At 51.3% G+C, this 14,980-nt stretch overlaps 7 protein-coding genes across 7 annotated transcripts; 3 read left to right on the forward strand and 4 right to left on the reverse strand.

The window, feature by feature from the left end:
* Window positions 1-524: 524 nt before the first annotated feature.
* Window positions 525-1,466, forward strand: NCS57_01333900 (uncharacterized protein; the record flags this gene model as incomplete). The annotated part of the gene is made up of 1 exon (XM_053062980.1): window positions 525-1,466. One exon carries the CDS (start codon window positions 525-527, stop codon window positions 1,464-1,466), a length of 942 nt encoding a protein of 313 aa, XP_052907875.1.
* Window positions 1,467-2,505: 1,039 nt separating this feature from the next.
* NCS57_01334000 (uncharacterized protein) lies at window positions 2,506-4,297 on the reverse strand (the record flags this gene model as incomplete). The annotated part of the gene is made up of 4 exons (XM_053062981.1): window positions 2,506-3,500; window positions 3,557-3,809; window positions 3,859-4,031; window positions 4,123-4,297. 4 exons carry the CDS (start codon window positions 4,295-4,297, stop codon window positions 2,506-2,508), a joined length of 1,596 nt encoding a protein of 531 aa, XP_052907876.1.
* Window positions 4,298-5,611: 1,314 nt separating this feature from the next.
* NCS57_01334100 (uncharacterized protein) lies at window positions 5,612-6,935 on the forward strand (the record flags this gene model as incomplete). The annotated part of the gene is made up of 5 exons (XM_053062982.1): window positions 5,612-5,761; window positions 5,814-6,195; window positions 6,252-6,369; window positions 6,418-6,482; window positions 6,532-6,935. 5 exons carry the CDS (start codon window positions 5,612-5,614, stop codon window positions 6,933-6,935), a joined length of 1,119 nt encoding a protein of 372 aa, XP_052907877.1.
* Window positions 6,936-7,175: 240 nt separating this feature from the next.
* On the reverse strand, window positions 7,176-9,158 carry NCS57_01334200 (Zn(2)-C6 fungal-type domain-containing protein; the record flags this gene model as incomplete). The annotated part of the gene is made up of 4 exons (XM_053062983.1): window positions 7,176-7,449; window positions 7,496-8,857; window positions 8,906-9,039; window positions 9,090-9,158. 4 exons carry the CDS (start codon window positions 9,156-9,158, stop codon window positions 7,176-7,178), a joined length of 1,839 nt encoding a protein of 612 aa, XP_052907878.1.
* A 1,132-nt stretch (window positions 9,159-10,290) lies between these two features.
* On the forward strand, window positions 10,291-12,086 carry NCS57_01334300 (uncharacterized protein; the record flags this gene model as incomplete). Its single annotated transcript, XM_053062984.1, has 3 exons — window positions 10,291-10,445; window positions 10,494-11,815; window positions 11,872-12,086. 3 exons carry the CDS (start codon window positions 10,291-10,293, stop codon window positions 12,084-12,086), a joined length of 1,692 nt encoding a protein of 563 aa, XP_052907879.1.
* Window positions 12,087-12,269: 183 nt separating this feature from the next.
* Window positions 12,270-13,062, reverse strand: NCS57_01334400 (uncharacterized protein; the record flags this gene model as incomplete). Its single annotated transcript, XM_053062985.1, has 3 exons — window positions 12,270-12,429; window positions 12,480-12,762; window positions 12,819-13,062. The coding sequence occupies 3 exons, from the start codon at window positions 13,060-13,062 to the stop codon at window positions 12,270-12,272; spliced, it is 687 nt and encodes a 228-aa protein (XP_052907880.1).
* Window positions 13,063-13,737: 675 nt separating this feature from the next.
* NCS57_01334500 (Epimerase domain-containing protein) lies at window positions 13,738-14,853 on the reverse strand (the record flags this gene model as incomplete). The annotated part of the gene is made up of 1 exon (XM_053062986.1): window positions 13,738-14,853. The coding sequence occupies exon 1, from the start codon at window positions 14,764-14,766 to the stop codon at window positions 13,738-13,740; it is 1,029 nt and encodes a 342-aa protein (XP_052907881.1). The 5' UTR covers window positions 14,767-14,853.
* Window positions 14,854-14,980: the final 127 nt, after the last annotated feature.

Raw genomic sequence — 14,980 nt, forward strand, 5'->3', positions numbered from 1 at the left:
GATAGAGGGATTTTAACACAAAACCGACGGTCGGCTGCCTCGATGGAAGGGCGTATTGTGACCGTGAGCCCCCAATCCTGGGCGCCACCACGCCTACGGTGGTGGCTCATTATGCATGATGAAGCCTGGCATGGTTTCCATTGAAACACCGTGGATCCCGAGCGGGCACAGCCGCATGCTAAAGTGCGGGTACCTGAAATGCACCGAGAATGCTTAGCCAAGGCAGATCTGATAGCCACAATTGAGGTTGTGGGTGTGAACAATCGATTCCGAGGCCAGTGATGTTCAAATTGCATCCAAGTGCAATGTCAAACGTATTTTCAAGGTACAGGCGTCCGTCATGGTTGAGGGCAAGGATCCAAGGAGTTTAATTACCCTAAACAACTAAGCGAGGTACTTCGCCCAGGCGACACTCGCCATTGGCTGCAGTACGCAACGTCGCATCATCCAGGCATTCCCCCTTCTTTCCCTCAACTTGAAGACGGTTGTTTGTTCCTCTCGCAAACTTCTTCTTGGTCAATGAAATGAACGTTTTCCGGAGCTTCTTCAACATCCTCAAGGCGAAAAGCCCCCCGCAACAAATGGCACAGATGGCGCAAACGGTCAGGGCCTCTATCAATCCTTCTCAGGACTTCCTTCAGCGGTGCAATCCGTTCAAGGACTTGCCGGATGATCCCGACACTGTGAACACGTTTCGCGAAGTGTCCTACATCAAAGCCAAGTTACGGTACTATCTAGTGCCCACCTCGTTGCCCGGAGATGACTACGCGCTGTGCTCCAAATTGTTGCGCAGCCTTGAGACGCGTCGCGACTTGACGTGGCTGGTGCTAGATGAGACTGGCGTGCGGGACACAATCCAGGCGATAGGTCGACGAGGAAACCCGCGGGAACCTATCCCAGAGGAATCCTTTGACCTGACCCAGCGGGCGAAGGCATTGGCCGCACACTGGACGGCGCTGGCAAAGTTACCCGAGCATCCGAGGAAGTGGGAGGCGGGATTTTCCACTCAACATCAGCCTCCTTTGATAAATGAGGAATTCCAACTCGAATTGGATTCTGAGCAAACAGCCAATCTTGAAAAAGAATACACGGAATGGCGCACCAGAAGGGACGAAAAGGCCGCCTACTTGAAATACAACCCACCTCACCCAACGGGCTACGTCCAGGCGACGCGCGATCAAGTCCCCGTCGATGAGACATGGGAGCTATTGCCCTGGGTGATCTTCGAAGGAGCGGCTTCGCCAAACGATGGAAGCAGAAGATGGCTTCCCATCTACACATCGTTAGTTTCGCAGAATATCCCGCTTGGTTGGAGGGCCCCAGATGCGCCGCCACCCAGGCAGAAGACGCAGGAGGAGAAGGACCAGTGGATGAGGGAATATCGGGAAGATACTGAAAGACGTAACAGACAATATGCCTTTCAGAAGCAGTTGCGAAAGGCGAATGAAAGGGAGCAGAGACCATAGAGAGCAAGCAGGCTTGGCTTGATGAGACTCAATGGGAAACCTCTCAACTCAACCTTGGGATGAGTGAACAAACAAACCTTCAAGATCTCCCTGTCGGCACAATCTGCCAACACACGACGGGCTTGATGCCCGGGCGAAGACGCCCGGTTAGCTCAATCGGTAGAGCGTGAGACTCTTATCTTGCGCCTACAAGCGAAGACGAGTACGCGATCTCAAGGTTGCGGGTTCGACCCCCGCATCGGGCTTTTCCTATAACACGATTGAAATTTTTTTTGGCTCCGCTGTTCAAGGGAGTTTTTTGTTTTTTCATTCTCACTGCTACTATTAATTGTAGTATAGTGTTAATTTTTGTGTCAAGTGCCGTTGCGTGTAGTTGCTCTTTTGCATTCTTTTCCGTATTTCTTATTACTGGCTGATGTTTACTTTGGCTCAGCGAGTAGGGAACGAGATTTTATAGACTGTTCTCATTTTCACGCCTATTATGGCTCGAAGAACCAGCCCAAAGTCTTCTGTGAAAGTGAGCCTATTATCATAAAGTAATCTAGTTCTCTACAGTCGCGTTTATCTCTCGCAAAAGGCTGACTTATCGAGACCCGAAGAATTATAGGGTAGGGCGAGTGTCGCATGGCGTACTTGGGGGCCCAAAAATGGAGACTCGGCTTCGACCCCATAAGGAAGGGGAAGAAACGGTCGGCGGCGCTGATCTCGACATGGGTATCTCAGCATTGTCTGTGCGACTGGAATGTCTCCATAACCTTATCAAATGAACCAGCTAGAAGCACCCGAATGCGACGTCCCACAAGGAGCACGACTCTGGGGCAGGGTTAGCATCAATCGCAAACTGGCCCGGTTGCGACGTAATATGCACAAGACTTAGTGCTGCAGAGATCAGACTATGAACATTCTTGGACCTGGACGCGCAGAACGCTCTGAAAGGATTCATTTACTCAGGTGTATCTCGATATCGAACATATAAAACAAAATGAGCTCGCTTGTTGCGGCCAGGAATCACATATCCTACAAATGAACCTCAAACTCCCTAAAGCACCCGCTTCTTGAGCTTCACCTCCAGTCCCTCCTGTCTGGGGAACCAACTATTAATCACCTTCCACTCCTTCTTCGGATCTGCCAGCTCAATCTCGAATAATGTGATGAGCGTAGCGAGGACCTTGTACGTCTGGAAAAGACCCATGTTCTTGCCGATGCAGATGCGGCTGCCACCTCCAAATGAGAGATCGGTCTGGTTCATCAGGAGGAGCCTCTTTTGGAACTGCTCCTCAGTTTCGCCGTTTGCCTCATCGCACAGCCAGCGCTCGGGACGGAAGGTGTCGGCGTCTTCGCCGTAGACGGACTTGTTTCGGGCGAGAATGTAGGGGTTCATGCCTACGATGGTGCCTTCGGGGAGATAGTCACCGTTGGGAAGGACGAAGCCCTCACGAGGCACGTAGCGCTCCATGGTCATGGAGACACCGGGGAGCATACGGAGGGCCTCACGGATGACAGCGTCAACGTATGGTAGAGCCTTGACCTCCTTGTAGCTGGGCGGTGTTCGGCCGTGGAAACCTGCAGCCAGAACCTCATCCGTGAGACGACCCCAAACTCTGGGGTTCTTGAGAGAAAAGTACAACGAGCTGCGAATAGTAATGGCAGTCGTGTCAGCGCCAGCAATCATGTTGACCATAAGCCACGACACAATCTGCGGATCGTTCACATTCTCGGGATCCGCATTCTTGGCCTCGATGAACTTGTCCAAGAAATCCGGTTTCTCGGGATCATGGTAGTCCTTGTCGTTGCCTTGGTACCGATCCACCAGGTGCTTGATCGAGATGCCCGTGATGGTGTTGAAACCGGGGGGTCCGATGTGGCAGATGGGGTTCTTGTCAAAGACGCGGTCAAGGAAGGGCATTGTTCCCACGACGGTGAAGTAGTCCATGGCCTTGTCAGCGTTGGACAAGGTTCCGTCAAAGTCATAGCCCTTCTCGAGGTAGCCGATGGGCTGGGAGAATGTCACGGCTCCAACTACATCCCAAGTATCTAGTGAGGCGGTTAATAACTACAAGGGTGGTACATGGTCGATCAATTGCACTTACAGAATAGCGTCCACTGTCCGATGTCACAGACTTTGCCGGAATTTTCGCCGTCAATGTACCGCTTCTCAAGCTCGTTACAGAACTGGTCAATGACCTTGTCCATGTGTGGCTCCACAGTGGTGATGCCGGCACTTGAGTAGTGCTTAGCGATAGGTTGTCTCTCCTTCTTGTGCTTGACAGGGTCGGTTTGACTGAAGAGGTTGAGGACGATTTGTCCATTCACCAGAGCACTGCTGCCATGGTAGAAGGGAGTCTGGCACCTTGTTAGTCAATGCATTGCGTCAAGAGTCATGCCATCTTACCTTCAGCCAGTCACCCTTGATGCTAAACATGGTCTTGATGAGCTCAGGGAGATCAACATCAATGATGCTCGGTGTGATTCGGACAATAGGTCCATATTGCCGGTGTAGCTTATCCAGCACAAGGTGAGAGTCACCCGTCCATGCTTGGTACAGATACCACAACCTTGTGAACTCTTGGGTCATTGTTAGCTGCTGGCCTGAAACACGGCAGTCGCCCCGGAGATGTAGAATCCGAGAAAAGCAAAGATGGTTTGCGTCACTTACTCGCAAGGAACGGTCCGGGGTACTTCTTCAACGGTGACGAAAAGTACGAGCCAATGGTCCACAGTGAAATTGTGCTAACAGGGACGATGAGGTATAAAAAGAGGGACGAATTGCTGCGCAGAATGCCTTCTGCAGACTCCAGTATGGAGGTGTCAAGATATGAAGTGTGATTCATCGTGGTGACACTTGCGGCTGCGACTTTGGGGAAAGAGATGCAGAGAGTGATTTTTGCATGGGGGACTCGGAGCCCAGATATGTCGCTAATAAAATTTCATTTATCGTAAAGGTCAGGGATCTTCCGAGTACCGGTTTCAAGGAGCCGACGGCGGCTTCGACCAACGACTCGAGCAAGATAAATCGTACGAGTCATTTTTGCCTTTGGGATTCGTTGTTTGTCTGCAGGAACCATGTCACAGTGAGCCTTTCATTCTGCCGCGTCGTCGTTGTTTGCTTGTGGAGATTGTGGCAAGGATCTTCATCCCCCCGGTCGAGAACCAGCCAACTCGAGTCGAGCTATTTGACATTCTCCGGCCGGGGAACTGACTCTCTAGTCCCGTTAGGATGGATATATTGCCCTAGTTTCCCGCCATACCCGCAAGTGCCCGACCCGCCGTTTCAACGAACTGTTCTAAACAGAGCCTAGCCGGACTACTAATGAATGGCGATGGCACATAATGGCTGCTAAATCAGCCATGTAACCCTTCCAGCATTTATATTTCTTTTGTGAAGACGACTGGTTGAAAGCTAGGGACTTGGGGTCCAGGGATGCGCCCCTCGGTTGCAACCCGTCCCTTGACGATCAGCAAAGCTTCGAAGATTACCCGTGCCGTTTCATTTGGGCAAATGCCGCATCCATCGTCTCGGATGCGGCCAAGGGTCCCCCCGGGAGAGAATCAACGGCCGCGGTCCGGGCTACCGTTGCAGCGAACTAACGCGGAGCAATGCTACCCTGAGAAAAGCAAACCGCCAAGGGCAGCTAAAACCGTTGAACAATGGACTTGTTTGCTTCGCCTTTCTCTCTTTGGAAAGGGAGGCGCTTATCAGCTAAAGTAGTTGCGTAAGAGGTTTGGTACCGGCGTTCAGATGCCGCCGAAGGGTTGGAGTGCTTACGTTCATGACTGATGCGTCTTGTTTTCTCGAAGAGCTATCATGTTTTCCCCTGCATGTTGAAACTACCGATGAACGATGGTCCCCTGGATATCTCAAGATCCGTGCAGCGGCCTAGAAAATTCGTCCAGACCGAACCACACCATGTAACCCAGTCGCGATGCCGATCAACCAGGTCTGGGGCTCCTGTGGCAAAGCACCAGCCATTGTCTCCCGCAAACTGAGTCGTCGATACCAAAGACACGGAACCGCACGATATGTATTTCTGGGTCCTGAGGTCCCACGAGAGCTTTTGCGCAAGACATATGTTTCGTTGGTTCCTCCCAGCAAGACTGATTCCTTTCGCACACGGTTCCTTGCGAGAGTTGTCGAGCTGCCCATCATGGAAATTGGAGGACAAGCCCCGATGGCCTTGGCCGTCATGTGGGCTTTTACAGTCATGACTTGGATCTTTGTTGTTCTTCGTCTTTACACGCGAGCGTTTGTTATGAAGCAAATCGGCGCGGATGACCACGCTTACTGGCTGAGCGGCGTGAGTACTACGCACACTCTGATCTTGTGTGCCTCTTTGCTGATTTTTCTAGATCTTGATTTTGCTCTATACCGTCTTTGTCCACATTTCGGCCAACTATGGCTTCGGCCAGACGATGCCCGGCCTGGATGCCGGCAACGAAGCCTTTGACAATGCTGCCATGGCCATCAAGTACGAGATGATTGGCCAGACGTTCGCAGTCATTGGCATGGGTGTGGCCAAGACATCTCTTGGTTTATTCTTGCTGCGCATTGTCGTTGAGCTGTGGCACCGGATTGCCATCTGGGTCGCCATGGTGTCGCTCATGCTCGTGTCTGTCATTACCGCCATTGTCTTTTGGGTTCAATGCATCCCGGCCGAGAAGATCTATGATCGCATGCGAGTTGAGGGCGTGTGTCAAATTGACGTGACGCCATTCGCTATCCTTCTTGGAGGTAAGACCTACAACGCCACCCTCTTCCATCCTCCTTTGGCTGACTCTTCGCTGCAGTATGGTGTGCTGTCGTCGACTTTTTCTTCGCTATTTTCCCTTGGATCTTCATCTGGGGCTTGAACATGAAGTACAGGGAGAAGATCACAATCGCTGCCAGTATGAGCTTCGGTGTAGTGTAAGTACCTGTCAACCTTGGTCTGCCTGCTCCTCTGACATGTCATAGCGCTGGAGTCTGTGGCATTGTCCGCACCTACGAAGTTGCAACCGGCTTTACAGCCAATTACACACGTAAGTTTACCCACAGACACTCTGTAGTCCCAGCTAACGACTTTGACAGTCGACACCGTCCCCTTGATCATCTGGTCCGCCGCCGAAATGGCCGTCACCCTCATGTGCATCGGCATTCCCATCCTCCGCCCCCTGTGGCGCCGAACATTCCACGGCTCCAAGTACTCCTCCGAACGATCCTACAAGAAGCAAGGCGAAGGCAGCGATGGCCCAAGCTACAACCTTGGCAGCTTGCCTCGCAGTCACGAAGCGAGCGAGTCGAACAGAGGGTTCCCCAACGCGGACCCAAAGTTGGGCATCCGCGGACCTAGCACCATCACTCGTATCGCGGGCGATAATCAGAGTGATGAGTCTATACTGGGGCCCGAGTATCGCACTGGCCCAGGAGGGGATGGAGGCATCTGTGTCAAGCAGGATGTTAAGGTAGATTGGACAAAAGGCAATCCGGTTTAGCCTTTAACATAGCGCTAGAAAAAGATTGGGATTTTGAGGGGTTTGTGGGTAAAAAGGTGTTCTCGAGATGAGCTGGCATGCTCTCCATTGATGCCATGGGGCTTCATAGATCTTAGATAGACATCGAAGACCGTTGCCATTTTTTCTTTCCTCAATTATAGCGACCGAGCTTAGCGCAGTCTCATCAGCCGTGAACCCTAGTGCATCTATTCATATTCCCGTGATGTGCCCTGTCCCTCCCTAGACCACCTCTATCAGCTCCGTGGAGTCAAACACCATGCTCATACAGCCGACAGCCTCCGATGCCCTTCGTAATAAGTCATTGCATTCGCGATGCATCTTTCTCGCCTCGTTTGAGCGATAGCAAGTTCTTTCCTCCGCTGCCAAAACGTCTAGCAGCCTGAAAAATGGCTGGACAGTCTCCAGGTCAGACTGTGCGTTTGGACATGCAGGGTGGTCTAGCGCATTCTGCAAAAGGGTAGTGACGGCGGCGAAGAACGGGTGGAGTAGGATCCTGTCGGTGTTTAGTAAAGAAATGTTGGTGTTGATAGATTGCTTACCAGACACAGGCATAGTCTCCATGAGGTATCAGATGCATTAGACGAACTGCTTTTCTCGACTCGATGATGCAGTCACTTTCAGGAGGTGCGTAAGTGCCTTGCGTATCGGATCCCTCATTCACCGCCAATTGTTGCCTTGGTGGCAAGTGTCGATTAACCATTATGAGACAATTGATGTAGGTGAAGCGTAGGATGAGTACGTGGAGCGCCTCTGGAGACAGAGGCACTACAACTCGGTCGCTTTCAAGGTCAATCTCGACACCGCTTCGCCAATATGAGAGTATCGAGTCGAGTTCTTTCGCCACAGACGATTTCTGAGCTTCAGACTGCTGCGATACCTGTACTGAGTAGAGCCGCTTGTAGACCTGTCCTTGAATCACCGCCAGTCCGATGCGGGATTTGAAGAGATCGATAGTGCAAGGTCCGTCGCGGTTAAAAGGTAACTTGGAGAGAATACCTGACGGCAATTCGACATCCATGTCATCATCGTCTTGCGAAAAAGGCTGCCCCATCCTTAGACTGATGTCTTTGTCAAGAAGGTACGCAATCCAAAACACACGTCTCCGCTGCTCATTCTGCGCTTCGGTAAGGCCGTTGTCACGAGTTTTTCGGTGTAGCCCCATGGCCTGTGCCAATCTCACCGCGGCGGCTGTGAGGACAGAGGCGGGATGTGAGTTTGCTGATCCTTGAAGTACGACAGCCATGCCAACCAGAGCTTGAACTGCCGGTAAGCTATTGTGCAGAACATTGAGTTCTGCGACGACGGCGAGTGCATTATGACAATACCCGCACGCCGTGGCACTCTGATAGCCTGTTTCAAACATGCGCATCGATCGGAAACGATGCGCCAGCGATAGAACAATGTTGATGCATGCCCACCAACCCGGAGAACTTGGACTCGAGGTCAAGTAGTTTCGGTCAAACTTCTGAAGGAAGTCTTGCTCATCAAAGAGCGGGAAGAAGCGGTTGAAGCTCTTGAATGTATCCATTACCAGATCGAGTGCGACTGGCTTTGTAGGGAGCTCCTGAAATGTGGGAAGAGAGAATGGGCCCAGCGCCATCCCCACGGTAAATGATGGGGACGGGCGTAACGGCGATGCTGTGGAGTTGAGGATTTCTGTGAAGTCTCCTGGTATCGTGTTAAACCAGGACGAAGGAAAGATGTTCGTTATCCTTTGCGGGGGACTCGCAACAACCATGTCTGTCTGTGATTGTTCGCCTGAGTTCTCACACGGTGCAAGGTCCATGGTATCTTCTGCTGGTGGAGCTTCGCCCTCGGCGGATTTGGCCCGTTGAAGAGCCTTCTGCAAGACGTTCTCCATGTTCTGAAGTCTCTCCTCCAACTGAGCAATGTACTTGTAACTGCAGTGATATTAGCAACGCCAATGATTTTAAGGGCTTCAGACGTACCCAGCAGGCCTTCGGGGCTTTCGTTTCGTGGAGATAGGAGTGAAGTGGCATTTTGTCTTGGACTTGGTGCATTGCGCACATCCTTGTTTCGTCGGCTGGCATCGTATCTTTTTGATCCGACACATGTCGCATGCCTATCAAGCGTGTTATTTCTCTGGACCATAATTGAAAATAGGCAATTTACTCTTATCATAGGCCGTTGAGACTCAGCTGGCTCACCGGACGGCCCCGAAGCTTGTGTGTCTGCCCCCATTTTTGAGGTTGTGGATAGCTTGTCAGAGAAATTGACCAAGGGGGCCAATGCTGACTCTGAGTTGCCGAAAAGAAGCTCTGCGATGCCGTTAGAAGTCTTGGCACGAGGTTGTGGTAGAGAAAGAAGAGGGAGATGACGGGATGGTGAGATGGGATGAGCTCACGTGATGAGGATTGCCGTGATTATAAATCAACAATCAAGCCCATCCCAAACCTCACTTGAACCGATACTTGTCGTACTAAGATTGCTTTCCGGTTCAGGGCCAGGCTCGTCCTGCTATTAGCTGAGATTAACAAGGTAGTCGAAGGTCGGGCTGAAGGTGTGAGGGGAAGACTTGGGATGTTGTCGCCGGTGCTATCAAATGCTTTCTTATCCACCCATGCTTTGCCGTTATGTTTTCTGGGAGCCATAACCGACCCTGTCTGAGATTTCGCTCGACTCCTAAAAATCGTTACGTACGCTTATCGAAGACCGTGATGCTTGACTGTCGACAGCCGTATCACTCATAATCTCTGCCTAATTCCTTTTCCAGTTGGAATTTCAGGCCATACAATGAGACAAAGTGTTAAAATCATAATGGCTGGTCAGATCAGCTCTTGTCCGAGAGCCTGTTTTCGCCAGCAACCAATTGGATGATAGCCTGATCTTATGACCGAGGCAGGCTATGCAGTTGTGATAAATCCGGACACCAAACCGCGGAGCCGAGACATTCAGCTTCTCGGCGCGGGATACGGCACCAATAGGGCGTAGTGTTTCGCACCAGTGTGGTGGTGGGATGGCAAAGTGGCGGGGCCTGAAAAGATCAAGCGGAGGCCGGCTGGGAGGCCAAGTTACCAACTTGAAGTCTTGTGCTCGGTAGGCTAAAAAAAAAAAAAAAAAAAAAAAAACGGTGAGGCTTTGTACGGTGGGATTTATTGGCTGGGTAAACCTGTCAACTCTTGGGGTGGCTGCCGAGCGCATGAGATAACCGCCAGCCTGATTTCTTCCAGGTCGTCTGGGAAGGTTGATTGCCTCCAACTTGGGCTATTTAAGTCGTGTTGGCTCATGGCCGTTTGTCAATAGGTTGTTGATAAGTTGGTAATAAAGCTTCTTGATTGTTTTCCTCATTGCTCACTTTCATATCATCTTCATCATGCCCGAATATGACTACAAGTTTCGGACCATCTCCGAGTACAACTATACCCACCCCACTCCCACTTTATGGCAAGCCTGGCATGAAGCCTACTTTCGCAGAATCACAGGTGTCCTTCATGCGGATGGCGAGCATGTGCGGCTTTTCGAGTCGGGGTGCACAACCGACAGCTAGACGGCGCCCAACTGCACACGCACCTGTAGCGACGCCACATACATGTTCAGCTCACCAGAGAACATTTGGAACTGTATGGCCTTGGCTGCGGTGACCATGGAAGTTGTACCGGGCAACAAGACTGTCGATCCCGTCAGTCTCAAGAAAATGGACGACCAGTTCGATCTTGGTGGTTCGCTCGAGGCCTTTGATAAGCTCCATGTCTTGATGCGCGTCCGGCGATGCTTCTGGCAATCCTGCTCCGATTCCAAGTACGGAAATTGCACTGAAGATCTTGAAAACTTTCGGTGCAGCCCTGTCAGCCCTGACAACATCCAAGACTTTTCTCGTGTCATCAATCACGCGTATTGTGGCAAGGCTAATTTGGGCGTCGACGCGGACATCGCTGGGCCGGGCATACTCGTCGCCTACATGGTACAGATAGCTCTCGTCCTTATCTTGGCTGGCCTCTTTTGGGTGACATACCAGCCCTTGAATCGCCTCAAGACGGCGACGCGACAGTCTTTTGGTGCATCCGGCCGTGCCTCGACGCTAGAAACGAGGAACGAAGTTTTGGACTCAAAGCACGCCAACCGTGTTACCTTGGCAGTCCACTCGACCATCTCAGAGCTGCAAGAAGCCCAAACAGCCTTTGGCCTGACCATCGGTGTCATCTTCCTATGCGCCTTTGGAGGGGGAGGTAGATTGGAGTTAGCCAACGTGTCATCAGTCTTATCCTACTCCGTCAATCACGACATTGCTTTCGGCCTCTTGGTCGTAGGCACGTGTTCAATCGCCTTCCTACAGCCGTGCCGTCAACGAGTTGGCAAGCATGGCAAGTCGAGATGGGCCTCCATGGTCCCCATGTTGGCTAGCTGGCTCTTGATGATCATCGCCCATGACTTAAAGACCAAAGGCTCGTGGGCGGATCCCGAGCATCTCATTGAGATCCTTAGAGAGAACGCCGCAGTCGAAGGCTGTGGGAACAATCCAGGGCCTATGTCTTTTTGCCTGGGACCTTTACTCCAAGGACCTGATGAATCGGAGCGGGTTTTCAAGATGACCACAAGGCTTGCTCCCGCTGTCCACGTTCTCCTCCCCATTGTTCTTTTTGAGGAGTGGGTTATCAAGTTGAGAGAAAAACCTGAGTCCAAGATATCTCGGTTCTTTAGTGGGCGGTTTTGCCAGGTTCTGTCACGCATTCTGCTTACAGCGAACCTACTGATGCTGATCCTCTGCCTTGTAGAGGTGGTGAAAGCATTCAAAAAGATCCAAGAAATCAACGGCGGCCAGTACTCCTGGGGCTTTGGCCAACTGGTGGCTATGGCCGTCTGGATCCCCGTCGTGGCAAATTTTCTTACCTTTCTCATCGGTATGTTACCGCTATACATTCTAAAAGGATGGTTTACTAACATTCTTGGGATACAGTCGGCACCGAAAAGGGAACAGAGGCCAGAATCCACAGGCAGCTTCAAGTGTCTCGAGTAGGTACTCTTGTGATGACAGGCCAAGGCAGGTCAGGAGAAAATGGCAGTGATGAAGCTCAGAGCTTTCCTTTGCTAGCCGCTCTGCCATCAACTACAAGCATTCAAGTTGTAGAGAATAAGGCTGCTGTGACCCCCTTGAACACAGACCGGTCGTGAAACTCTGGATGTCGTGAGAGAGAGAAGAAGAGAAGGGAGAGGAGAAAGCAGGCAAGAGAAATCTGTTCATTTTTGAGATTACCTTACAGGAGAAAACGCCTTGAGAACTATGATCTGCTATCCAAACTTCAAATGTTCAGATACCCAGTTCAGCTACTACTACAGCTTGCATTGGTGACAAGCTCAGAACTTCGTATACCCCTGGCCCTTGACAAAAGTCTGCTGCCATGCTCCCTGAGAGTCTTCTTCAGCAAGCTTGGTATAGAATTCTCCATGAGCAGCACCATCAATTGCGGCGGATGCGCTCGAACCATCCGCCTTTCGCTCATCGGCGTAGTAGAACCTGCATTAAATTAGTAATCGAGTCATGTAGCATGGAAGATGAGCACGCACTTGAATCCCTTGCTAGCGTACGCCTCAGCAGCGCATTTGATGAAATGAGCCGTCGCAGACTTTCCGACGCCAAGATCCATGAGGGAGACGATGGTATGGTCGTTAAGGAAGTTTCCGGTGTAGATGAAGGTACGAGATGCTGAGCCGGGGAGCTCCTCAAAAGCGAGAGCGGCTTGCTGAGCTGCTGCGAAAGCACTGGTGGTGTTGATGGCCAAGTCGCGGGTGAATGCCTTTAGATCAAGGCTGAGGGGGTTCTTGGCATCGTTGGGAGTCACAGCAGCGGCTATTGAGAGGAGTGTCAATGATAACGTGAGGGGCAGCAGTAGAAAGGCACAATACCGTTGTAAACCACGACACTTGGGGCACCGAGCTGCGATTTGACGGTTGAAAAGACCTTCTCCACAGACTCTGGGTCGCTGAAGTCGCTGCGAATGTGCAACTGGCTGGGGGTGCTGTCCTCTTGCTTCAGGCTTCGAGCAGCAAGGGCAATTCTGTAGCCTTTAGCTGCAAAAGCTCGGCCGACATGTTGTCCGATGTTGGAACCAGCTCCAAGGATGAGGGCTACGGGGGAGTTGGGAGCCATGTTGAGGATTGAACTTGGAGAGAGGAGAACGTGAAGGCTTGTGGGAAGATGGAGGGGATTGGGATGCAAGAAATGTTCGAGTGATATTGCAAGATGCAATGCATCTTAATATAGTCCACACAGTCCATCATCACCCAATAGGTATCTCATGCTGCATAATCTCGTAAAGCAGTCCTGTGGTTGCTGTTGATGTCAGCGCGCCCGGAGCGGACCTTATGAAGCCTCCGGAGGCTTGCGCCAAGACAAGTGGCTTTTGTCAGCAAGATGACACCCACCTGAACTCTCCCTCTCGGGCCAAGAGTGGGATCCAAGACAGTGGGAGATCTAATTAATAATTCTTCCATCTTGTAACGAATCAATTGCAATAATATCGAGTGTAATGGTGATCTCAATGGTGTTTTGCCGTGTCGTGGGCGGCGGCTTTGATGACATCGCGAGCTGGTACAGCCATATTGATAGCATGCGTGCTGCTGACGAAGCCACACATTGTCTGAGAACTGACATTATAAAGAATTGGTAAGTTCACATGGCTGAAAAGGTCAATCAGGAGCCAATAGCGAAAGCAAGCCATCTCAGTAGAAATGATGCTACAATGATTCTGCATTCTGCGTGCCACATCTTGGACGCCTTGGCACATTACTAACTGATGTCATCCTGCTAGCTAGAATTCCATGTTCATTCGCGGCTTTCAAGGCAATTCTTCCTCACACTCTCGTAGAAGCTTGTCCAACCACGCCGTCCGAATCGCTTCAACAATTCCACCTCCCTTCCAGTATCAACCTTGCACAAGTTGTGCTGTTGAGATGGATCATCAGCCGGCCAAGCCTTCGCCGGATCTAGCTGACGAAAAGTATCAAGCCAGGTGTTGAAGTTGAAGGGACCTGCAAACCCCAACAATCGTCCCCCCTTGACATCTTCTTGAGTGAGAGCAGCGACATGAAGCACCGCAGTATCCTCCACGTTGATGTACCACGACGCACCAAACTGCTGCAGATCCTTGTAATGTCCAGGGTCTCTCCAGAAGTCTCGTACCCATTTCCCAGTGCTTCCCGGCTGCTTGGGGTGAATAATCGGCCCAATATTGAAGCAAGGAAGCACCGAGTTGATGATGAACTTAGGCTTCTCGGCTTTTTCGAATGCCCAAATCTCTTGCTCGGATTGGGTCTTGAGGGCTGCGTAGACGTCCCAGACGCGATCGGCCTCGTATGGTGGCGGTCGCCAGGCGCTCTCAACGGCCGAGTCGTTCCACATGCTCGAGTCAAGCGTCGCTTCCTTGCCATTGATGGCGTTGGATATCGCTCGGTCGCTGCTCGTGAAGACGAAACGCTTGACTGTTGGTTCCGAAGCCGCGGCTGCAAGCAGGTTTCTCACGCCTTGTAGCATAGGCGTGATGACTTTGTTGGGATCGGCGTCGAAGGACATATCTGTGGCGACGTGGACAATGCCATCAACGCCCTGGACAACCTTGCCCCATGGATCTGGTGCGTTGACGTCTGGGACAATCGCAACTTCGAAGTACCCCGAGGGGTTGCATTCTTGCATGGCTTCCGTGATCCAGGCTGCTTTATCTGTGGAGCGGACGGTACCGCGTACTTGATAGCCAAGACTAAGGAGGATGTTGGCGATGTGAGAACCGATGAAGCCATTGACTCCAGTCACAAGCACCAATCCCCGAGGAGGAACTATGGATTGAGACGAATTCATGATGTGAAGTGCCAAGCTAGGAAGAGAATATGTCGAAGAGGAGTGATTGGAGATTGTTGTTGTGGCGACAGGGAGCGAGCTTTTTGATATCTCGAAAAAAAAAAAGGGGGATAAAAGTATTGTTAATATAGATTGCTGTTGATAGGCTCCGAATGGATCATGAAAACGCTGAGTAACCACGTAAAAAAGTATATTTGGCACAGCTGCCATATTA

The sequence above is a fragment of the Fusarium keratoplasticum genome, chromosome 11 (assembly GCF_025433545.1).
Source record: "Fusarium keratoplasticum isolate Fu6.1 chromosome 11, whole genome shotgun sequence".
NCBI lineage: Eukaryota > Fungi > Ascomycota > Sordariomycetes > Hypocreales > Nectriaceae > Fusarium > Fusarium keratoplasticum.